Below are 26,066 nucleotides of genomic sequence, written 5' to 3'. Positions count from 1 at the left end.
GCACACAAATTTGTTAGATATGAACACATATATACTATTTATTTATATACCGTTCTAATAAATATATTGTTTTTATATACTATTTTTTATTATATGCAATAAAATTATCTTCAATATTTATCTTTTTCTAAACATAAACTATATACTTGTTTTTAGTCCTAAAAAATATTTGTTTTTAAAATATATTTACTTGATTTTACTTGTTTATATATACTATTAATTTCAAAAGTACAAAATTTATATACTGTATTTTTATATAATAATATTAACTATACAAAATTTATATACTCTTTTTCTAAATACCTCTTCCTTTTAAACTATACATACTGATTTTAATATACTGATTTTAATATTATATACTTATTTTAAATATACTGATTATAAACTATTATATAATGATTATAAACTATTATATACTGATTTTAAACTATTATATACTTATTATTTTTAAACTATACATAGTACTGTTATAATATTATTAAGTACATACTGTTTTTAAACTTAAATAAAAATTAGACTGTTTTTATTAATACAAAATAAAAAAGCTAATATTTTTTAAATAATATTGGTATAATATTTAAAAATCGTATTTTTTAATTAATATTTAAATAATCTTCTAAATAAAGATTATAATATTTACTAACACACATAAAAATATACCAAACAAAATCTTATTTTTAATACTAAACATAAATTATATTATGTATATTGATACTATATTTAAACTATTAATTTCAAAAATCAGCAACTATAGAATTTAATTTCGAAAAAATTAAAAAAAAATTCTAAACACATACAAAAAAAAATCTAAAGTGTAATCTATATATAACAAACACACAGAAAATTTATATATAACAACATACACACTATATATATATACACTTCTATCATAAACACATATAAAAAAGTTCATAAATTTTATATGTACCTTATTTGAAGACAACTTTGGTGTAGACTTTTAAAATTTCTTTCAAAATATCAGAGCTTTATTCCAAGATTCTGTCTTCTAAGATTCAATTGTTGTAAAAAAAAAACGAAAATTAGATTATATATGAAATCAAAAAGAATGTATACTATTGTTGAGAGTAAGTTGAGGAGAATTTTACCTTAAGTGTTGTTGAGAAGTTGAGAGGAATGGAGTTTTGAGAGTAATTGAGAGGGATGAGATTGAGAAGTTGAGGTGTAATAGGATATTTTCCTATTGTCAACAAATAAACTTTTGTTTTTTTTTCTTATTTTGGCATTTAGTGGATTGTTTTAGTTAAATGATGAGGTGTCAAAGTTGTTAGAATTCCTTGCAATGAGTGGATGACCTGTATCCAGCTTGCATTTATATACCGTTGCAAACATCATGAATAACAACACAAGTTTTACCAACAAATTCTCTTTCTTATCCATTCTTTCCTTTTCAGCTGAATCTTAATCATCGAGTAGTATTCTGTATCTTGCTACTCCTGGTTAGAATCAGGGTATTAACGGATTCATTTCCCTAATATCCAAAGATTGGTATCAATTGGTATCAGTCCTGCGACCTTGGACATGACTCCTCCGCCGCCGCGTACTGTTGATGAACTTGAACGTCTTTTCGAAGAACGCCTTACGCAAATGCAGATTCAGCGTAATACTGACATGGAGGAGATTCGCACCATGCTTCGAGCTCAAGCTGATCATAGTTCTCAGGACTCAAACGGCCGCCATAGCTCCGGTGGACATGGTGCCGGTAATCATAATTTGTACTCTACCCGAATATCCAAGGTGGAATTTCCCAGATTTAATGGTAAAAACGTTCGTGAATGGCTCTACAAGTGTGATCAATTTTTCCTCTTAGACGAAACTCCGGCAGCGTCGCAAGTGCGCCTCGCTTCAATTCACCTTGATGGCTTAGCTCTACAATGGCATTTGAACTACATGCGCCAGAAGTTTGATGTTTATCCTCCATGGCAACAATATGTTAATGACGTTACCACTCGATTCGGTGAAGCATATGAGGATCCCCTTTCTTCTCTTTTACTGATCAAACATACATGCAAGATTCAGGAGTATATCGATCAATTTGAGCTGGCTCTGACACAGGTAAACCTGATCCCAGAGCATTCTCTTAGTATTTTTCTAGCGGGACTTGAGCACAACACTCAGATGCATGTTAGAATGTTCAACCCCTCATCTATTGCTCACGCAGCTAATCTCGCTAAGTTACACGAAGCTGCGAACCCTAACCCATCACGAAATCCATCCCGTTTTCACAATTTCACTAAAAATCACGGTTTACTTCCTAAACCTCTTTCACCATCTGCGTCTTCCACCTTATCTTCCTCCGCAACTGTATCTCCAAATGAAACTAGAGCTGTTCCACCAAACCCCACATCTAAAACTACTCCTCTTCGTACTAATCGCACTTTTTCTGCCGTCGAAATGGCCGAACGTAGAGCCAAAGGATTATGTATGTTTTGTGATGAGCTCTTTACTCCAGGTCACCAATTCAAACACAAACGCTCTCAACTTATGGTGCTTGAGCTTGATGAAGATGAATCAACAGAGGATATTCCTGTTCCCGAGAGCGAGTCCCTTCACGATTTTGAAAACCCCCAATTATCATTGCAAGCCTTGACTGGTATTGCTAATTACCATACTATGCGTGTTACCGGGTTACACGATAAGAGACTTCTTCATATTCTTCTTGACAGTGGCAGTACACACAACTTTCTGGATTTGGAGGTTGCAAAGTCACTTGGCTGCAAGTTAGAAGTTATTTCCCCTTTAACAGTTACTGGTGGTGGTCGCCATCAACTGCAAGCGGCATTCATTTGTAGAAGCTTAAAATGGAAATTACAACAAACTCAGTTCACAGCTGATGTGATTGTGTTACCACTGGTGTGTTGTGATTTGATTCTAGGGATTCAATGGTTGAGGTCTTTAGGTCCTATCCTTTGGGACTTTGACAAGTTACATATGGAATTCCATCTACAGGGCAGAAAATTTGTGTTAAGAGGTGCAAAGGTACCTAGTCTCAAGTTGATTGATAACAAGTCTTTTGCTCATGTTGTGAAAAAGGGTGCTGAACTATGTTTTTTAACCATTAATAATGAAAATTCTAGTCTCAGGTTGCCTACTTGCCATGTTATGAGTTCATCAGAGATCAATTCAGACATTCCACCGCCTATTATTGACTTGCTAAATACCTATGCAGAAATATTTGAAGAGCCATCTCATCTACCCCCTACTCGTCCGGGATTTGATCACAAAATTCCTCTTAAAGAAGGGGTCGAGCCTTTCAATCTGCGTCCCTACCGTTTTTCTTCGGTTCAAAAGACTGTAATCGATAAATTAGTGCAGGACATGCTTGATCAAGGAATTGTGCAACACAGTACAAGTCTGTTTGCTTCGCCCACTATTTTGGTAAGAAAGAAAGATGGATCATGGCGTCTATGCGTGGATTTCCGAAGGCTTAATGAGTTGACTATTAAAGATCGTTTTCCAATTCCCTTGATCGAAGATTTGATGGATGAACTTAATGGCTCGGTGGTGTTTTCCAAACTGGATATGCGGTCAGGGTACCATCAGTTGCGCATGGCACAGGGGGACGAGCATAAAACCGCCTTCAAGACTCATAGCGGTCACTATGAATACTTGGTGATGCCCTTCGGTCTCACGAATGCACCAGCCTCTTTTCAATTGTAGCAACCTGCCCTAAAAATTAAGCTTTAGAGTCGCCACCTATTCTGAAGGGCGAATAGGAAACCCTACGCAGATACGAGATTCAAGGTAAGTTATTATAATCAGGTTGAGGGAAGGTGTTAGGCACCCTCAACCCTTTCCTAAAGGCTAACATTGCAAAGATAAGGGTTTATGGCAAAGGATAAGGTTTATAGCTAATAAAATGAAAAGGGTAAAAATTATGATTTAGAACTGAATTAAGATTTTTAGGGGGAGACTCGCCTTGTTACCAAGTGCCTACGTACCTCCTTATGGAGGATCAGAGTCCACGTAGTTCGGGGAAGGGTTGTACGCCTTAGAATTGAATTTGATTTGAGGTGGATTGAAGTTGTTTTAAAGTTGTTTTGAAATTGTTTTGAAATGCGAATGTTCGAAGGCATTTTGAATTACCTTATCGTAGTTGTGAACATCGCAGTGATTGAAATCTGTAGTGTCGTGGTTTAGTGTTTTTTAAGGTTTGGGCGTACAACCCTGATTTAATTTGTTACTGTTAGATGCGGTGATCGATAGATTCGACCAGTATAGCTAACAGATTGATGAGCATTGCTGGTTACTCAGATCAATTGATTCGATCATCGCGGGCAGCAAATTAATTGTGTTTTAATCTTCAAGTATTTTTTTTATCTCTCGTCTAAAGCGACTGATAGTTTCAATCGGGTCGAGGAGAGAATTATTGAGAGCAAGTAAGTTATGAATTGATCAGAACAGTTTTATTTCTCGTCTAATACGACTAATAGATTTAGTCGGTTTGAGGAGAAATTAAGCTAAGTTATTAAAAATAATCCCACAATTTTCAGAAGTTTATTTAATCAGTTAATTAACGTTAACCAAAATTAGGAGAATTAATTAGTGAACTATTAGAATAAAATTAACAAGTTTTAATTCATCATTTACTAGTAAATTACTAAACAAATCCAAGGGTTTTTTTAATTGAATTTTATTTTTGTTTATATACAGGGGGGGTGTGTTTTATTGTTGGGTAGTAATTTAGGGGTGTGTTAATAGCAAGGGGCTTGGCCCATTAGGGTTGAGTATCCGTATGATTCAGTGTGACGCAAGGGTGTGGTGTATGGTGTATTCTCGGATTTGGAACGTTGGATCTAGACCCCAAATGGATCAAACAGTCTGCATGTGATACTGGATAGGGTGCACTGAATGGAGGCACACTGAATCACGTTCAGTGATGCCCGCCAAGTGTCCATGGAAGGACAAGTGGCGACGACTCGGCTGCCCAGGAGAGATTAACGCAGGGATTCTGAAAATTCCTCTCTCATTTCTCTCCGTTTTTTCTCTCTCTAGCTTCTCTCTTCTTTCCCTCACGCTTTCAAACCTCTCTTCTCTCTTATGAACAAAACCGCAAAACCACCGTGAACCCCTCTCAAACCGCCGTGAAATCCAGATTTCCGGTTGAATATCAACCGGATTCCTCAAACCCTCGACCTATTCAAACCCAGAACACAGATAAAAAAACAAAAAAACCTAACAATCTAAGAACCCTACCTTTGAATTCGAAGAACCCTAACCCCTAAATTTCCAGATTAAAAAATAAAGTACATCAACATGCAACCGAACACAGTCTAAGCTACTCGTTACGAGATCTCACCTTAATTTCTTGAATTTCTGGATCGTTTAAATCCCCGTCGCTAATTTCTCCGCGCGTGTTTGCAGGTTTAATCGAAGGTAAAGGCAATGTCCGAACTCGCGGCGGCGCTATCGTCCTCTCCAGAAGAATCTCCTTCCCTTTCTTCATCTGTTTTCTTTTAATTTATACTTAGGTTTGAATTGTTGTTTTAGGAAATTAGGGATTCAGTTAGTTTTAGGAGTTGATTCGATTGTAAATTAGGAATTATTGATTTGTAATTGATTCAAGATTTGATTCAATAAAATTTGTCTAATTTCTGTTTTAACATTCGATTTAATTTCCTCTTTAATCTGAAGTTTGATTCGATTCATTTCTGTTATATGATTCTCTTTACGATTTGATTGAGTTTGAAGATTTAATCTGATTCATCTTTGGGCCTGGGTTGAGTACCGATTTAGGGTTCGGCGTTTGGAGGTGGTGAGCGGCGGCTGCAAGAGATGGAACTAGGGTTTGGCTGGAGGTTGGGGGAGATGAGCAGGACCCGGGTCGGTTCTGACCCGATCCAATGGTTCACACGTGGCCCAACGAATCCGGCCCATTCTTTTTTTGTTTTCGGCCCAATCAACAATCCAATAACCAAAAAACCAATAACTTTGCTTTACTTTTTTAATTATTTAATCAATTAATCAGCAGAATAAATTTGGTTAAATAAACCCAATGATGATGCTAATTAATAATATCTAATAACCAATACTTAATCAGGCTCAACAATAATGATAAACTTAAGAGATGATTAGCATATATATTTTTGACCAAGACAAATAAACATCATTATCATTTTTTTGAGTGGGCTCGGGCCCAGTTGGGTTTATCAGCGCCCCTATTTTGAATATACCCCTCCCCTTTTTTTTTAGTAATAGTATCTATTTAAACCCATAATAAAAAAATAAAAATCTTATTAATTAAAATGAATGAGAAATAATTGGGCCTAAATGAATTGGATCTCCAATATTCGCTATTCACTCCTCCACTTATTTTAAACCAATCTATACGGGAATTTTATAAGAGAGTGAGTTTAATAATAGATATATTAAACCCCATGACTCCTAATTTTTAATGCCCTTAATAAATTGGCAGATGCAAGTTTTATCGGGTAAATTTTGGGGTATGACAGCTGCCCCTATTTAATTACCTTGGATTGAATGGCGTGAGAATACGCAGGTCTCACGTTTTTTGAATCGAAGAGTTATTAAATAATGGAAGACCCCTAAATTTACCTTGTACTAGAGTGTGAGAGAAAAGAAACGTCCCGCTAAAGCCTGAGTCTTACGTAGCGAGGATTCGTAGTAGAGGTCCATTAGCTTTAACAAGCTTACCTGTACCAATAGGATCGTTTGCTAGGGTTGTAGCAAACTCCCCTGCACCATTTGGATTGCTCACCCTAGTTCGGGTAAGTTCACTTGCGTGGAAGTTTGTTTTGTAAATGCGTATGCATCATGCGTGTGCATTATGCGCATGCATATGCCCCAGTTGTATGATATATGTGTATGAATGTTTACACGTGAAAATGTTGCGTGTATGCAAATGAGTATGTATGTATGATAACTCCCACACCTTATCTCCTTATCACCCATTGACTTTGTTTAACCTTTTTGAGATGCTTGTGAATCCTGGTCCGGATTGTATATGAGGAGATGAAGTAATGCCAGACTACCTGAAGAGGTTTCCTGAACAGGGCAGATCATTGGCAGATTAGGCTTTAAACAAAGCTCGGGAAGAACTGTCTTAGAGAAGACTAACTGAGAAACACCTTGAAAGAGCAAGATACATCTTAGAAAAGATTGGATAAATAGTTGCAGAATATTACCTAAAGAGATTGAGACATGTCTTAAACAAGACTACCTAGAAAGGCTCCTAAAAGATATGAAACGTCTTAAACAAGATTACCTAGAGAGGTTTCTAAAAAGATATGAGATATCTTAAACAAGATTACCTAGAGAGGCTTCTAAAAAGATATGAGATATCTTAAACAAGATTACCTAGAGAGGCTTCTAAAAAGACGTGAGATATCTTAAACAAGATTACCTAGAGAGGCTTCTAAAAAGATATGAGATATCTTAAACAAGATTACCTAGAGAGGCTTCTAAAAAGATATGAGATATCTTAAACAAGATTACCTAGAGAGGTTTCTAAAAAGATGTGAGATATCTCAAACAAGATTACCTAGAGAGGCTTCTAAAAAGATATGAGATATCTTAAACAAGATTACCTAGAGAGGTTTCTAAAAAAATGTGAGATATCTCAAACAAGATTGACCTGTAAAGGCTCTTAGACGGGAGATGATATGTCTTAAATAAGACTAACCTAGAGAGGTTCCTAGAAAGGATACGAAGTATTTTAAACAAAATTACAAGGTTAACCTAAATATGTCTTAAACAAGACTGACATAGAAAGACTCCTAGCGATGATAAAAGGTTTTATCGAAGGCTACCTAGAAAGGTTGATAAGCGTCTTGGAGAAGACTACCTTGAAAAGTAAGAAAATCTTTGATTGTTTCTGAATTGCCTTTGAAGAAAGGCTCGGAATAAAGCATCGAAATTGTTAAGATTGAATCGTTGAAACGATCGTATTTGCACCGTATTTGGATGATGATATCCTTTTGACTCTAGAGTGACCTGAAAAGGCGAATGTTGAATTTATGCAATGTTATGATGCATGTGTCATGTAATGAGATTCTCAAAATAAATGAGAGTTATGTATGTACGACGACCCCCACTGTAGGTCGTAAATAATACAGGCATAGGAAGGCCAATTACGCAGCAATGCTTCCCTGTCATGCCACAAACCTGATATGCACTGCCCCAGTATTTGAATTCCTGAAATATATGCCCCAGTCGATAGGATCATTGATTGTATGCCCCTGTTTAGGAGAACCCCCTAGATGTGGTTCCCCCGGTTCAGGGATCTTTACTAACAATGATCGCCTTTGATTAACCCAATCTCCCTGATGCTAGGTATTGATTCGGATGTGAAGCAGATGCTTATCACAATTAGTCATGCGTCTTGGTCGTGTCTGATGGACAAAATTTCGCTGAATACTCAGAATGAGAGGATGTCTTCTGTGAGATTACCTGAAGAGGTTTCGGGAACGGGCATGAGATTGTCTTGAACAAGACTGTGCTTTAAACAAAGCTCGGGGAGGCACGTTTGCAAAGAAGGTCAAAGAATCCCATAGAGGATAAAGACTGTTTTGAGGAATGTGGTGTTTTAAACAAAACTCAGGAAAAGATATTTTGAAGAAGATTACCCTAGAAAGGATAGGAGACCGTCCCAAAGGAGATTGTACTTTAAACAAAGCTTGACACGGTTTATAGGAGAAATTTGAACATGTCTGAAAAGATTGACGGGGTCTTTGAGAAGATTACCTAGAAAGGTTCCTGGAAAGGACAAGGGATTTTTTTTAGAGAATATTACCTGAAAAGGAATATCTTAAAGAAGCCTGAAAAAGTTAGGAGACGTCTTACAGAAGACCACCTAGAAAAGGTTTTTAGAAAGGGATATGTCCTAGAGAAGACTATCTGAAAAGATCGCTGAAAAATGACGAGAGATACCTGGAAAGGTTTGTAGAATGTGTCTTAAAGAAGACTATTTGAAAAGGACTCCTAGAAAGGGTAATAGATATTTGAACATGTCTTAAAGAAGACCACATGGAAAAATTGAGAGATGTTCTATAGAAGTTCCTGGAAAGGACGTGAGAGTGGTATTGACAACATTTGATACTGAGTGACCTTTTGCAACGTGCCCCCTAGTAATGGACTTTCCCCACGGGCTATTCAGAGTCCTTGAGAGATCCCATGGATCTTGATTAGATTGTCCCAGATTAATAGGATGACAACAGGCTATGCCTTGTGTGTACACCAGCCATCCGAGTCAGGCGTAAGAGATATTTCTTCTTTGATATGCTTTTAAAGCTACTTCGCCAGTCGGTGGGATTTTTAGCCATTAGCCATGCAACTTCTCCCTGATGTTAAAACATTTGAATCTATACAGACAAGTGCGCTTTATAATGAAAATCATAAGATGCGAATGCATATGTCTGTCTTGGAAGTTTAAAAACATTTTTTTTGAGTAAAAAACAAAGTTTTTTTTGTAAGAAAGTGATATCAACTCAAAAGTTATAGTAGACCTTAAGGAGTCGGGATACCTTTTTTGTAACGGTATGCTTTCGAACTAACCATGTTTCAGTTAGGACTTTTAAAGGTTGTAACGTGGCCTGGTTCACGGTTTTAAGAAACAAAAGATATGAGGCTCAAAATTTATTTAACCCACCCCAATCTTCGTGAAGTTCTCCAGTCCTATGCTCAGTTTAACTATGCATTTAGTCTCCAAAAGAATTTGGGAATTATGACATTGACATTTATGATGGTTCAAAAACCGAAGGTTTATTTGCGAAGGCAGTCATCCTTTTTTTTGTAATATTTTCCATTTGTCGGGGATATATTGTGCCCCTTTTTTTACTTTATTATCCCCAATTTTGCCTGAACTGTTTATAAAAAAATACAGTCAGCGGGATGCCCCAATTTTGCCTGAGTCTCCTTAATAGGTTTTGACTTGGCGGGCCTTGCGTTGTTTTTTTCTTTTTCTTTGCGGACAATTGACTGCCAGGCTTAATTATGACGGAGAACCATCAGTGATTATGTTCAAAGGAACAATTTGAGATAATCGAGTTAACTGAACAGCTACCCTATCCCAGGTTATATTTTGAGGTTTTTTTATTTTGTACGTGAAGGAAAACTCCTACTTCTTAGGCTCAACGGGGTTGACAAGGGATTAACATCCTTATATCTCCACTGTATTAGAATTGAAACAATGCCTGTACATCGTCAACACGGTCTGTTTGAAAGCGTACTATATGAAATTGTGGTATCGTTTTCGTCATTCTCCCTCCAAAGGTACACATCTTTGAACAAAAGTTGAAAATCACAAATAATAATAAAAACCAAGTAAAAACACAATTTTGAATATAGTGAACACACTAGGAATAAACCAAGACAAACGTAAGCAAATGCATTAATGATTTTTGTAAAGTACATAGCGTATACTGCAAACCAATGTTTAAACAAACTAAAAGGAAATTGCAAATGAAACAAAAACTAATGGTCTAGGGAAATCCTTCTTCTAGCCACTTGTAGCATTAGACTTGCGAGGCTGTTCAAACTCAATGAGCCTTTCTTCAATTAGATCTTGGATCTTGTGCTTCAACGGCCCACAATCCTCTGTATCATGACCAGGACTATCTGAATGATAAGCACACCTGGCATGATGCTTGTACCCAGGAGCGGGATTAGCTGGAGCTGAGTATGGAGGCAGCAGAGTTATTAAGTTCTGACTGAGCAGATGTTGCAAAGCTTGAGATAATGGCATGTGCAACGGGGTGAATGACCGTTTTGGCTTGGATCTCCAGGGGCGCTGGCCACCCTGTTGTTTTTGCTGATCCTTCTGCTGTAGTGTTGGTGTCTGATTAACCAGGATCGCTCCAACAGTGTTGGGTTCCTTTTTTCCGTCATATGACTTCTTTGTGTGAAAGGAACCTGAGGGTGCCCCTTGTATCTTTCCATTTTTGATCCCATCTTCAATTCTTTCGCCAATGACTACCAAGTCCGAGAACCCTGAAGATGTGCTTCCGACCATCTTGTCGTAGTATGGTCCTTGCAAGGTGCTCATAAATATGTCCACCAGTTCTTTTTCCATTAGGGGAGGTTGGACTCGAGAAGCCATCTCCCTCCACCTTTGGGCATACTCCTTGAATAATTCATCCTTCTTCTGTGACATATTTTGTAATTGCATCCGATTGGGTGCCATGTCCAGGTTGTACTTGTAATGCTTTAAGAAGGTGTTGGCCAGATCATTCCAGCTTCGGACAGAAGACTTCTCTAATTGCATGTACCAGTCAATAGATGCTCCGCTTAAGCTTTCTTGAAAGAAATGTATCATTAGCTTTGGATCGTGAGCATAGGCAGCCATTTTTCGCACATACATGCGCAAGTGATTCCTCGGACATGTGAGTCCTTTGTATTTCTCGAAGTCGGGAATCTTGAATTTGCGAGGGATAGTTAAGTCTGAGACCAGACTCATTTCGAAGGCATCCACATCGAAGACATCGTATCCTTCTACCACTTTTAGTCTCTCCTCCAGCGCCTTGATTTGTTCACTGTCCTTGGAGTCTTCCCTAGAGTTGGGATTAGACTGTTGTGTCTGAGGTGCTTGGTATGTGTTATCCACCCCTTGTACTCCGTATTGTAGATCCAGGTAATCATCATCCTTAAGGGCATTGTTAGCAGGAATGCGAACTGTGCGGGTTGTTCCTTTTGTTTGTGGAGTGGGGACAAAACCTTCTTGAGAGGTCTCTCCTTTCTCTTGGAATTGGATAGCTCTCCTGACAGATCGGACTTGAGGTCTATCCTTAGCCGGGCCAAAGCCTGAAACAAATCCTAGCAGCGGGTTTTCGTCGTTGGGAATCTCATCCTGAACCAGGGTATCCTCAGACTGAACCTCTTTTGCCTTTTCTTGTTTATCTAGTAGGGCCTTCATGAGTCCTAGCATCTGAGTCATACCTCCTTTAACCTCTTCCACACTAACCTTCAGTTGATCCACCTCCTCACGAAGGGCGGCTTGATTCTGTTCTAGCTGATCCATTGATTTCTTTTGTTGAAATCTTGTCTGATAAGACGGTCGGGATGTTAAATTATCCTTCCCAATGGTCTCTTGCTCTGAAGGTAAAAGAGAAATCTTCTTTCAATGCCATGACAATGATATGCATGCCATGAAGGATATGTTTTATGCGTGTTTATGTCTTATCCACATCCATTGGTGTAATAACTCCTTTCTTCTTCTTTTTTTTCTCATTATTTTTTTTGGATAAGACATGATGCAAGAATGCACATGATGCATGATGAATGCCACAATTATATGAGATATATAAAATATAATGAAAGCATACAGTTAAACACATAAGCATATAAGCCCTAGGTTCATAGGTTCGACGTAACGGCTCAGGGGCCTACCCTTCCCACGGGAATGTTCTAGAAGGTCTCATGGGATCGTTCGTAACCGCCGAGACTTTTTGTCTCTTTGGATTTTGGAACGACTCATTGGTCCATGAGGTTCGAATTTTAGGGGTTGGTTCCCAGAGAGATCAGCTAAATACCCAGTCCATCCCTCAACAAGGTCGAGCCTCGTATCAGACCTTTCCGAATATCTAACCCACTCTGAGTGGAATTATAATAAGACTCGTAGGCGATGTAATTCCCCTCTGGTCATTATTATAATTCCCACGCTTAGGCTTAACAGCAATTTACAATATCCAACAGAATACCATAAAATAACAAATATAAAGATATTTAATTAAATTAAACGTAAATAAATAAATTGCAGATGAATAAATAAATAAAAATTTAAATATTTAAGGAAAACCTAAATTCTAAACCAAACCCTAATTTTGGCAAAATTTGCCAAACCCCAAAAAAGTTCGCCAAAACCTAAAAAGTTTGCCAAAACCTAAACCCTCTCAAGCCTTAGGAGCATAATAATTCACCATTGATGATTGTCCCCAGCAGAGTCGCCAGCTGTAGCAACTTGCCCTAAAAATTAAGCTTTAGAGTCGCCACCTATTCTGAAGGGCGAATAGGAAACCCTACGCAGATATGAGATTCAAGGTAAGTTATTATAATCAGGTTGAGGGAAGGTGTTAGGCACCCTCAACCCTTTCCTAAAGGCTAACATTGCAAAGATAAGGGTTTATGGCAAAGGATAAGGTTTATAGCTAATAAAATGAAAAGGGTAAAAATTATGATTTAGAACTGAATTAAGATTTTTAGGGGGAGACTCGCCTTGTTACCAAGTGCCTACGTACCTCCTTATGGAGGATCAGAGTCCACGTAGTTCGGGGAAGGGTTGTACGCCTTAGAATTGAATTTGATTTGAGGTGGATTGAAGTTGTTTTAAAGTTGTTTTGAAATTGTTTTGAAATGCGAATGTTCGAAGGCATTTTGAATTACCTTATCGTAGTTGTGAACATCGCAGTGATTGAAATCTGTAGTGTCGTGGTTTAGTGTTTTTTAAGGTTTGGGCGTACAACCCTGATTTAATTTGTTACTGTTAGATGCGGTGATCGATAGATTCGACCAGTATAGCTAACAGATTGATGAGCATTGCTGGTTACTCAGATCAATTGATTCGATCATCGCGGGCAGCAAATTAATTGTGTTTTAATCTTCAAGTATTTTTTTTATCTCTCGTCTAAAGCGACTGATAGTTTCAATCGGGTCGAGGAGAGAATTATTGAGAGCAAGTAAGTTATGAATTGATCAGAACAGTTTTATTTCTCGTCTAATACGACTAATAGATTTAGTCGGTTTGAGGAGAAATTAAGCTAAGTTATTAAAAATAATCCCACAATTTTCAGAAGTTTATTTAATCAGTTAATTAACGTTAACCAAAATTAGGAGAATTAATTAGTGAACTATTAGAATAAAATTAACAAGTTTTAATTCATCATTTACTAGTAAATTACTAAACAAATCCAAGGGTTTTTTTAATTGAATTTTATTTTTGTTTATATACAGGGGGGGTGTGTTTTATTGTTGGGTAGTAATTTAGGGGTGTGTTAATAGCAAGGGGCTTGGCCCATTAGGGTTGAGTATCCGTATGATTCAGTGTGACGCAAGGGTGTGGTGTATGGTGTATTCTCGGATTTGGAACGTTGGATCTAGACCCCAAATGGATCAAACAGTCTGCATGTGATACTGGATAGGGTGCACTGAATGGAGGCACACTGAATCACGTTCAGTGATGCCCGCCAAGTGTCCATGGAAGGACAAGTGGCGACGACTCGGCTGCCCAGGAGAGATTAACGCAGGGATTCTGAAAATTCCTCTCTCATTTCTCTCCGTTTTTTCTCTCTCTAGCTTCTCTCTTCTTTCCCTCACGCTTTCAAACCTCTCTTCTCTCTTATGAACAAAACCGCAAAACCACCGTGAACCCCTCTCAAACCGCCGTGAAATCCAGATTTCCGGTTGAATATCAACCGGAATCCTCAAACCCTCGACCTATTCAAACCCAGAACACAGATAAAAAAACAAAAAAACCTAACAATCTAAGAACCCTACCTTTGAATTCGAAGAACCCTAACCCCTAAATTTCCAGATTAAAAAATAAAGTACATCAACATGCAACCGAACACAGTCTAAGCTACTCGTTACGAGATCTCACCTTAATTTCTTGAATTTCTGGATCGTTTAAATCCCCGTCGCTAATTTCTCCGCGCGTGTTTGCAGGTTTAATCGAAGGTAAAGGCAATGTCCGAACTCGCGGCGGCGCTATCGTCCTCTCCAGAAGAATCTCCTTCCCTTTCTTCATCTGTTTTCTTTTAATTTATACTTAGGTTTGAATTGTTGTTTTAGGAAATTAGGGATTCAGTTAGTTTTAGGAGTTGATTCGATTGTAAATTAGGAATTATTGATTTGTAATTGATTCAAGATTTGATTCAATAAAATTTGTCTAATTTCTGTTTTAACATTCGATTTAATTTCCTCTTTAATCTGAAGTTTGATTCGATTCATTTCTGTTATATGATTCTCTTTACGATTTGATTGAGTTTGAAGATTTAATCTGATTCATCTTTGGGCCTGGGTTGAGTACCGATTTAGGGTTCGGCGTTTGGAGGTGGTGAGCGGCGGCTGCAAGAGATGGAACTAGGGTTTGGCTGGAGGTTGGGGGAGATGAGCAGGACCCGGGTCGGTTCTGACCCGGTCCAATGGTTCACACGTGGCCCAACGAATCCGGCCCATTCTTGTTTTGTTTTCGGCCCAATCAACAATCCAATAACCAAAAAACCAATAACTTTGCTTTACTTTTTTAATTATTTAATCAATTAATCAGCAGAATAAATTTGGTTAAATAAACCCAATGATGATGCTAATTAATAATATCTAATAACCAATACTTAATCAGGCTCAACAATAATGATAAACTTAAGAGATGATTAGCATATATATTTTTGACCAAGACAAATAAACATCATTATCATTTTTTTGAGTGGGCTCGGGCCCAGTTGGGTTTATCAGCGCCCCTATTTTGAATATACCCCTCCCCTTTTTTTTTTTAGTAATAGTCTCTATTTAAACCCATAATAAAAAAATAAAAATCTTATTAATTAAAATGAATGAGAAATAATTGGGCCTAAATGAATTGGATCTCCAATATTCGCTATTCACTCCTCCACTTATTTTAAACCAATCTATACGGGAATTTTATAAGAGAGTGAGTTTAATAATAGATATATTAAACCCCATGACTCCTAATTTTTAATGCCCTTAATAAATTGGCAGATGCAAGTTTTATCGGGTAAATTTTGGGGTATGACATCAATCACTCATGAATCATGTCTTTAAACTATTCTTGAGGAAGTTTGTCATCATTTTCTTTGATGATTTATTGATTTATAGCAAATCTCTTGAAGACCACGAAGTGCATCTACAGCTCATTTTTCAAACCATTAGGGATAATAATTTGTTCCTAAATAAGTCTAAATGTGCATTTGCCTTGCCAAAGGTAGAATACTTGGGTCACTTTATCACTAAAGACGGGGTGTCCACTGATCCTACAAAGATTCAAGCGGTTAGTTCTTGGCCTATTCCTCAAAACCTTAAGCAATTGCGAGGTTTTTTGGGCTTAGCTGGATATTATAGGAGGTTTGTTAAAAAATTTGGTAAACTAGCCCAACCTTTGACTGAATTGCTCAAGAAAGATAATTTTTTCTGGTCTGACATTGCGACTAAGGCTTTCATGGAGCTCAAACAGGCCTTAGTTTCTGCACCTGTATTATGTCTTCCAGATTTCTCCAAAAAATTCATTGTTGAAACAGACGCCTCCGGGAAAGGTATCGGAGTTGTGCTAATGCAGGATCATCATCCTATTGCGTATATAAGTAAGGCTTTGGGACCCAAACAACAGGCTATGTCGGTGTATGAACGTGAGCTGTTGGCCATTGTGTATGCTGTGCAGAAATGGGGTTCCTATCTTTCACATGCACCCTTCATTATTAAAACTGATCAGAAAAGTATTAAACATATGTTGGATCAGAAGCTTAACACTCAATTTCAACAGGTTTGGGTGGCTAAGCTATTGGGTTTTGATTTTGAAATCCAATATAAGGTTGGATCAACAAATGTTGCTGCCGATGCTTTATCAAGACGTGTGGGAGCAGAGTTACTGCCTTTACTTTTGCGTAATGCTAATATGGACCTATTAGACAATATTAAACTTTCATGGAAATCAGATCCGCATCTCAAAAAAATCATACAGGAGCTGAAAACTAAGCCTCACTCTCATCCTAAGTTTTCGTGGATTAGAGATGAGTTGCGAAGAAAAGGTAAACTAGTAGTTGGTCCTAAACCTTGTATCATAGATTCCATCCTTAAGTGGTTACATGACTCTGCTGTGGGAGGTCATTCGGGCAGAGATGTCACTGCAAGTCGAGTGAAAACGCTGTTTTATTGGAAGGGTATGAATAAGGACATTGTTAATTATGTCAAGAACTGTGGAACTTGTCAGAAAAATAAACCCGACTTAGCCGCTTCTCCGGGCTTATTGCAGCCACTACCTATCCCTACTATGGTTTGGTCTGCCATCAGCATGGATTTCATTGAGGGACTACCTCCTTCAGCAGGAAAACAGGTTATCTTTGTGGTTGTTGACAGGTTGAGCAAATACGCGCATTTCATGGCATTAACACGCCCTTACACTGCAATTGATGTAGCTCAATTATTTTTGGATTCTGTATTCAAATTGCATGGCATGCCGGAATCTATCACTAGTGACAGAGACCCGATTTTCCTTAGCTCTTTCTGGCAAGAGTTTTTCAAACTGCAGGGTGTTGCTTTGAATAAATCCTCTGCTTATCATCCTCAGTCAGATGGCCAAACGGAAGTGGTTAACAAGTGCTTAGAAACCTATTTGAGGTGCATGTGTTCGGACAAACCTACTCAATGGCACAAGTGGTTATCATTGGCTGAATGGTGGTACAACACGAACTATCATTCTTCTATCCACACTACTCCATTTGAAGTCGTTTATGGCCAACCACCACCTATCCACCTCCCATACCTCCCTGGTTCAGCTCCTACAGTCAGTGTTGACAGGTCTCTTTCGGCTAGGGAAGAAACTATTAAAATTCTTAAGTTTCATTTGTTGCGTGCTCAGAACCGAATGTCTCAACAAGCTGATAAACATAGAAGTGACAGGGTGTTTTCTATTGGGGATCATGTGTACCTCAAGCTCCAACCTTACAGACAATTGTCCTTGAAATCACACAGGTTCCACAAGCTATTGCCCAAGTTTTATGGTCCTTTTCCTGTTTTGGATCGCATTGGCTCTGCGGCGTATCAGTTGCAGCTTCCACCTACTGCTGCCATTCACAATGTCTTTCATGTTTCACAATTGAAATTGTGTCCCAACCCTCAAAATCAACCTATTCAGCACCTACCTGCTACAAATGTTGAGGCTGGAAAAATTCCTGCAGCGATTCTAGACAGAAAAATGGTCAAACGAGGTCGTATTGCTGCTACCAAAGTACTAGTTCAGTGGAAGGATCAACCCATCGATGAGGCTACTTGGGAATTCTATTATGATTTGCTCAAAAAGTTTCCAAATTTTCACCCATGAGGACATGTGTGTTCATGAAGCGTAGGGTATTGTAATAGGATATTTTCCTATTGTCAACAAATAAACTTTTGTTTTTTTCTTATTTTGGCATTTAGTGGATTGTTTTAGTTAAATGATGAGGTGTCAAAGTTGTTAGAATTCCTTGCAATGAGTGGATGACCTGTATCCAGCTTGCATTTATATACCGTTGCAAACATCATGAATAACAACACAAGTTTTACCAACAAATTCTCTTTCTTATCCATTCTTTCCTTTTCAGCTGAATCTTAATCATCGAGTAGTATTCTGTATCTTGCTACTCCTGGTTAGAATCAGGGTATTAACGGATTCATTTCCCTAATATCCAAAGATTGGTATCATGAGGAATGAAATTGTGTTGTTAAAAGGAAGAAGAAAGATAAATAATAATGTTAAAACGGTCCAATTAATGCGCAACGGATCTAATTCAGATATCAGCGAGGGGAGACCCGTCGGTAACGAAACGGTCCAATGGGGCGTGGGGGGACCCCTCGCAAATTGTAACCTTGAAATTTGGGGACTGCACGCGCAGACTGCTAGCACAGTTGATAAGACAATACCGTCTTTTTTCCGAGGGGATACCCCTCGCTAAAATCAGCACTACCATTTCCTTGGGGATGCCCCTCGCTAAATGTTGCATTAGCTGTCCACCAAATTTTCTTTTTGGCGCCACTTTATTTTGCTTGGGGTATCCCCTCACAATGCAGATTTTGAAAACCAAAATTTCCCTCTTCTTCTATTTGCGACGGGTATCCCCTAGGTATACAAATGTTGTTTTTTTTTTTTTGAAATTGTGGTTTGCGAGGGGCTTTACCCCAAGCAAAGTCATTTATTTGCGTGAAGATTTACCCCTGGCTAATTCCCCTGGCTATTTTAAGGATTTCTTGTAGTGAAGTTGTACTAGGTGTAAAATTATATATATTGCATAAACAATTTACACTTAGTATATAAAAATTTGTTTACTTTTTTATTTGTTGTTAGATCTTATTTCGTTTGAGGAGATATGAATTTTTAAAATCAGTTTTCATCGTTTGCATAAGATAATAAACAACCAACATTGATCTTAAATATATAAATAAATAAATAAATAAATTCATACCAAAAATAAAATAGGCCAAAACCAAATATAATTGATACAACATCATATAAGAATACCCTCTAAATTTCTAACAAATCTTAGCCGTTGAATTTATTCAACCGTCACTATTTTATTCTCCTACTTGTTGGATAAGTTCAACGGCTAAAATTTCACTCTAAAGATATGCATGAAAATGAGAATAGACTTCAACATAATACATTACCTATTACAAATTTTGTACTATTTCAACAATTGAAGTATATGTTCCGAATATTCCCATTACCATAGCTACTAATACTATTATCACTATCATCATAGCCTCAAACCCAAATTTCCTATAAGTGTCAGAAATCTTCAGGTAACACAAACAAGGAAGCAAAATGGAAGCAGTGACACTTAGAAATGCTCCAACCAATGACATAAGAGACCCAAAGAATGGAACACTCAATGCAACAATGACATTACTAATTACAAGGATAGTGCTCACAAAGATGTTGGTCACTCTATTGTTCTTGTATGACCTTGGAAATAAATCTTTCAAAGCATTTGTAATTGGTGTTGCCATCAAAGCAAACTTTGCTATTGGATTCACCAATATTGTGTATATTGCAATTTTTGAACTTAACTTGTTAAGTGGTAAGTTTAATGTTACTTGTGATTCAACTTTTGAACCAAACATTAAGTAACCAATTATAGCCATTGATGCATAACCAGCTGTAGTTAATATAAAACATACAATTAGGACCTGCAATATATAAAGGAACACATGTTAATATATATTTTTATTTTTGGTAAGAACACATGTTATTATATTATTAAAGTAACAAAGTGCTTTAAATTTAATATATTAAATTTTGTATAGACTTTCTTGTCTGTGTATTTGTCCTTTCCATTGCTTGAAATAAAGTAAAATATTTTTGTACTATTCTATATGTTGGAAGTAGTTCCTTGGCATTATCTTTAAATTAAAGTTTATTTTCTAAAGAAAAAGTAAACAAAAGAACCATTGAAGATATAATTTTCAATTATATATTGACTTTCTTAAAATATAATTTTATAATAATTTTAAATTAAAGTATGCAATTGCATTTGCTACTAGAATCTTATGCAGCGCGCACCGAAACCATTACATGAGCAAAAAGAATTGGTAGTTTTTTATTTTTGAAGAAAATTAATGTATAAATATGAGAGAAATTATCTCACACGGTTTTAAATGCAAATCATATGACAACGTGATTCAAAATCTTGCATATGAACCGCAACAGATAATTTCTCTCATATTTATGCACTAATTTTCATCAAAAATAAAAATTTAAAAACTCCAAAATTCATTTTTCTTCTCATGCAATGGTCGCAATGCACACTGGAACTGCCGCAACACATGCAACCGCTACTGAAATTTAAAACCATGTTTATACTATCAATTTTTGAACTCAAGTAATAGTTATATTGAAATCACAAATCAAAACATATTTAAAAAGTAAAGCAAAAGCACTTACATTTGAGAACTGATGTTTGTTCCTCATGGAATTGTAGAGAGTAGGAAAAACTGGATGTGCACAATAGCAAAATGCATACAAGCTAACAGCAGTAGGGATTCCATTCCAATTAACAATATCACCCTTTTGATAAAAACCAACTCCATCAAATGTTGCAGTCCATGATATTGACAATATAATAATAGCAGAAGCGAAGACACCACTTGCAGATACATAAGAAATCAAACTCAAATTATCCAACCAAACCGTTGGCAAAATAATTAGAGCAACCAATATCACGAAGAACTGCTTTGCACCGATCGATAAGCCAACCACTTGAAACTCTTCAATTGGCAATAAGTTACTCAAATTATCTCCTTCTAGAATCAAGAACCCTGTAGAAACCAAGTATAGTTCCACATACATTGATATTGATACTATTAATCTTCCGGTTTTTCCAAATGCGAGTTCACCTATATCCGGATATGTTCTAATATTCGGATTTTTTTCCATGCATCGTTTCATTAATAAGCCGGAGTAAAATGCTACTGCTGCAATAGAAAATAAAAGTGCTAAACTTAACCACCCTCCTGAGGCTAATGCATATGGAACTGATAGTATTCCAACACCTGAAAAATTAAAATCATTTAAACTATCATTAGCATTTTTTTTTGGTAATAGAAAATGAGAAAATAGTTTATATAATCTTTCTGCTATAGAAATGAGGAGACCTGCAATTGAATTGAGTCCATTAAGACATGTTCAAACAAAGATACTTCATTGTTGTTTGATGGATGAGAGGCTATAACTTTCTCTTCATCTATGGAATGTACTAACTTCGACTCAGTTAGTAAAGGCATATTTTTAAGAATGAGTCGTTTAGCTTTACTGAATGTATGTCGGAGATCGTTTTTAATTTTTGGAAGTGGCTATTTTCTTTTTATAAACTAGTGGATAATTGTAATTTTCATGTTTGGAATATTCTACCTCTCATTTGCTTTGAGTAGTAGAAGCTTTCCGCGTTGTATTTCGGGCAGAGCATCCCTTATACTCCTTTGTTAATCCCATTCCCTATTAAAAAATGATGAGTTGTTGTAAACTTTTTCTTAAATTTTGGAACAGAAACGGTAATTTGAGGTTTCAAAATCTCAATGGTTTGATGATATATATATATATATATATATATATATATATATATATATATATATATATATATATATATATATATATATATATATATATATATATATATATATAGATACCCAAAAGTGATTCTTGCTTGAAAATAAGTTTTAAAAAGAATAAGTTGATAAAACCCTTTATCAAGAAAATCGAGCATGAAACCTTTTTTGTTCAGATTTAAGTTGATGATATCATTTTTAGTGCTACTAAAGAGTCTTTGTGCAATAATTTTTGAGTCTTTGTGCAATAATTTTTCAGAAATGATGCAAAAAGATTTCAAAATTTCAATTGATAGGAGCTTCAATACTTCATACAATTTCAAATATATCAAACTAAGGAATGAACTATCATGTAACCTCGACAAGGACGAAAATGGAAAAACTGGTTGAGGAAAGTAAATATCGAGGTATGATTGGATCAATCTTTTATGTCACTACATCTCTTCTAGATATCATGTTAGATATGTGTCTTTGTGCGATCATTTTCAAGCAACCCCATAAGAATCAAGTATCAGTGTGATCAAATGAATCCTCAGATATTTCACTGACACATAACAAATGGGTTTATGGTACTCCAAAGGAGTAGATTGTAACTTAGTTGAGTATACTAATTCTAAGTTCGTTGAGTGAAAATTGGATAGAAAAAGTATCAGAGGTACGTGTTATTTACTTGAGAACTCGCTTGTCTTCTATAGTAGAAAGAAACAAGCCAATGTCATGTAATCCACAGTTGAGACATGATATGTTATTGTTGCAGGTAGTTGTTGCTCACAAGTCATCTAGATGACACTACAATTTAGTGATTACAGTGTTAATCTTGGAGTTTTCCTGATAAAATGCGACAACACTAGCGCCATAAACCCGATATTTCACTTTCGAACTAAACACATTGAGTTTAGGCAGCACTTTATTAGGGATCATGTTGAAAAAGAGAAATTCATACTTGGTTTTTGACCTCGTATAATCAACTTGTAGACATTTTTACAAAATAACTTCCTAAAAAAGCTTCTTTTTCATTAGAACAACTAGGAATCTTAAATCAATCATGTATGGATTAGTTTACTCAACTGTCGCTTCTCTTTCATTTTCCATCCATTCTCTAAATGATAATATGCGATCTATGTGTTATATTTGTTTTTGTCTGCTTGTTTGAATATGCCTAACGGGTGGAAGTATACTCTCTTCTCATGTGAGGGGGAGTTTAACCACTTCAAATTTTATCTATCTATTTTATTTTTATCACCTTCCTATGATATGTGTTGTCATTATCAAAAAGAGAAGAATTAGGATATACGTGCTTACAGGTTTGAAGCTAATGATCATGGTAACGACTCTAAATTAAATCCTTTCATTAAGGTTCACAACAATAGATTATTTAATGCACCTAATCGATTAGGCCATTAAATTGCTCCATGATTTATTTTCATTTTGAGAAAAAAATTCTTTTATAGAGGAGGCTTCTCCTCCCTTCATTTCAAACCAGAATTCGAAAATTTCCTAAATCTTCACAATTTATTTCTCTCTTCTCTCGCTTTAAATATATTGTTTCTCCAAAGTTTCCTTAGTGAGTGAAAACTACTTGTGTGGAAAGAGTTGTATTGGTGTCGTATAATTGTTTTACTTTCAAAAGTACAATATTCTTGAAGATTTGGGTTTGGTTCTTGAGATCAACCATTGAAAAATCTCGGTTTGATTATGGAACTTAGCCTGTAAAAATTCTATTCGGTTTATCCGATGAAATCTCAACTTGGTTCATGAGTTCATAATGAGGAAAAAGTCTCTTTTTTGCTAGGGGATAAGTCAGTTTAAACCCTCTCGATTCTTTTCTATCAAGGTCTTGAGGGCATAACGTGAAAAAGTTCAATATTATAGTGAAATCTTAAGATCTCTTTGGAACAATACTAGATCAACATTCAGCTTAAGTTTGATAATTCTCTAGTGCCATCTCTCTAACTCTTATCGCTTTAATTTCTGTTATTTACCTTACTGTTTTATTTTCTTCCGCTGTTTTTATCTCTGATCTTGTGAATACTAATACAAATTACTTTTTAAGTAATAAAAAATTTAAATTAAATACGAATTTTGAATACTACAATTCATCTCCATCATCTTATATTTGGAGTCACTTGTCCAACAAATTATAATTGGGATGCGTTTGAAATACACCATAAAAAACACTTAATATAAAGATTTTTCATTAAACTTTTGGTAAATTGAATTTTGCAGTTTTGAAATTATTAGTTTTAAAGAAAATACTTCAAGAAACATTTAAAATAGTTCATTATGCAGTTGCAGAAACTACTGCATCATCAATATTGCATCTGGAAACTATGTAAAAAAAATTGCCAACAACCTTATTTCAAATCCAAAATCATAAGAGCCACGATATGAAATGCAGAATGCTTGATCCAAAGAAAAAACAGTGTCTAGTCACTATTAGATAAAACTCCTCCTCATAACACTTATCTTCATCTACAATATATGAGAGTACATGAGGACAGGAAAGTAGCTAGTAGTAGAAGAGTATAACCCACACATTTTCTATCTCTATTAATTTTGGACCATAGTCTATGTTTATCATCACAAATCTAATCATCTATTAATTACTACAACAACAACCATAAACATTTTATGTTATGCAAAACTAAAACAAGAAAAAACTAAGGTTAATAAGGTTACCTGATAAAGCATTGAGGCCATTGAAACAAGTTTTAAGGAAAGATGTGGTGACAATATTGTTGTTGGGACCGCAACCAGAAATTTGTCTTTCTTCATGTTCTACTACCAAAGGAATATTCAGAGTTGCATCTTCATCACATTTCTGCCACTTATCACTTTCTCCTTCCATCGAGATTTTCAAGAGAGATAGTGACGAGTTTTGTTGTTTATTACTCCTATCTTGCCTAAGCTAAGAACAATGTTTATCTCTTCTTTTCAGATATAATAATATTAATCTTTGTGCATTCTTCATGCTTATGTTTCTTTATATAATTGGCGTTTTCTTTACACTCCCCACTTTCCAATTTGAGAGTCATTGTTGACCAGATCTCAAAATTAAAAATATGTAAATAAAAGAAAGATATTATACTTTTGTCAAGTTTCTTTTAGGATTAAATAAATTTTTTGGTCTTTATATATATTAAATATTACAGTTTCATTTTTATTCCTCTTAAGTTTTGATAACGATTTTAAATGATTTTGACAATGTTTTTTTTTTAAAAACCATTGCCTAAAGGCAGGGAGAGGCTAAAAATAAAAACTGCAATTATTTATAAGGACCAAAAACTTATTTATTCCTTCATTTTATTACTAATATATATATATATATATATATATATATATATATATATATATATATATATATATATATATATATATATATATATATATATATATATATATATATATATATATATATATGAAATTAACCAATTAGAAAATCTTGACTGCATTTATTGATTCCGTAAAGAAATTGTTGATTAAATAATTGGTGTAGCAAATAGATAAATGCATTATTGATCTCAACACATGGCGACAAAACCTCAACATAAAGATCAATTTGCACTAAAGAAAAAAAGGTAAAGTTAGTTCAAATGTGTTTTTTAATATAGATAAACCTGAACATCAAATTCAATCCGCTCCAAAGAAAAAAGGTGAAGCTAATTCCAACGTGATTTTTTATATAGATAAAGTTCAAATGTTAAAATAATAAACCCGTTTTTAGTTTTGTTTTTAAATGATTTTTATAGTATTATGTGTATTTTTGTTTAAAGAATTACATCTAATTTTTAAAAACATTTATATCAATAATTTTTTATGAAATTTTATTTTAAGCACTTCATATTTTGTTATGATATTTTTGTAATACTGAAAGTTTAAAAATCACTTATATTTAAAGTTATTTTGAATAACTTTTAATAAAAAAAGATTTAATTTCTTTTTGAAAAATTTAGTGATTTTGAGCATGTTATAATTTTTAATAATGTATAATTATGTAATTGTGTTTTAAAACAAATATTTTAAATTATTAAATATGTGTTAAAAATAAATCTAGTTTGAAATTATTTTTCATAAAAATCATTTTAAAGAATCAAACAAATTTTATTTTTGAGATAAATTTAATTGAAACTTTTTGAATTTTTGACTATGTTTTAATTTTAATAATGTATATTTATGTGAAAAAAAAAATTTAAATAACCAGGTTTAATAATAAAATTACAAAAAAAACCATGTTTTCGGGGTATTTACCAAAATGTCTAGGTTTGGGACCGAATGTAAGTGAATGCGCCAAA

At 35.3% G+C, this 26,066-nt stretch overlaps 2 protein-coding genes across 2 annotated transcripts; one reads left to right on the top strand and one right to left on the bottom strand.

The window, feature by feature from the left end:
- The first annotated feature begins 1,539 nt into the window (after positions 1-1,539).
- Positions 1,540-3,678, top strand: LOC131613154 (uncharacterized). The gene has a single exon (XM_058884850.1). The coding sequence runs from the start codon at positions 1,540-1,542 to the stop codon at positions 3,676-3,678; it is 2,139 nt and encodes a 712-aa protein (XP_058740833.1).
- Positions 3,679-19,225: 15,547 nt separating this feature from the next.
- On the bottom strand, positions 19,226-24,874 carry LOC131608820 (amino acid transporter AVT1I-like). Its single transcript, XM_058880385.1, has 3 exons — positions 24,454-24,874; positions 20,615-21,222; positions 19,226-19,860 (listed from the first exon to the last, which is right to left on the bottom strand). The coding sequence occupies exons 1-3, from the start codon at positions 24,620-24,622 to the stop codon at positions 19,342-19,344; spliced, it is 1,296 nt and encodes a 431-aa protein (XP_058736368.1). The 5' UTR covers positions 24,623-24,874; the 3' UTR covers positions 19,226-19,341.
- Between the last annotated feature and the right edge of the window lie 1,192 nt (positions 24,875-26,066).

This window comes from Vicia villosa, linkage group LG6 (assembly GCF_029867415.1).
Source record: "Vicia villosa cultivar HV-30 ecotype Madison, WI linkage group LG6, Vvil1.0, whole genome shotgun sequence".
Classification (NCBI taxonomy): domain Eukaryota; kingdom Viridiplantae; phylum Streptophyta; class Magnoliopsida; order Fabales; family Fabaceae; genus Vicia; species Vicia villosa.
The sequence above is the reverse complement of the archived record's forward strand: the minus strand, read 5'-3'. Positions and strand labels throughout refer to the sequence as shown.

What these genes read in the sequence shown, in the direction of transcription:
- LOC131613154 (XM_058884850.1), top strand. Translation starts at nt 1,540, where the DNA reads ATGACTCCTCCGCCGCCGCGTACTGTTGATGAACTTGAACGTCTTTTC.
- LOC131608820 (XM_058880385.1), bottom strand. Translation starts at nt 24,622, where the DNA reads ATGGAAGGAGAAAGTGATAAGTGGCAGAAATGTGATGAAGATGCAACT. An exon ending in TGGCCTCAATGCTTTATCAG is followed by an intron (nt 21,223 to 24,453) that starts GTAACCTTATTA and finishes TTAATTTTTCAG; the next exon opens with GTGTTGGAATACTATCAGTT. An exon ending in ACAAACATCAGTTCTCAAAT is followed by an intron (nt 19,861 to 20,614) that starts GTAAGTGCTTTT and finishes TATATATTGCAG; the next exon opens with GTCCTAATTGTATGTTTTAT.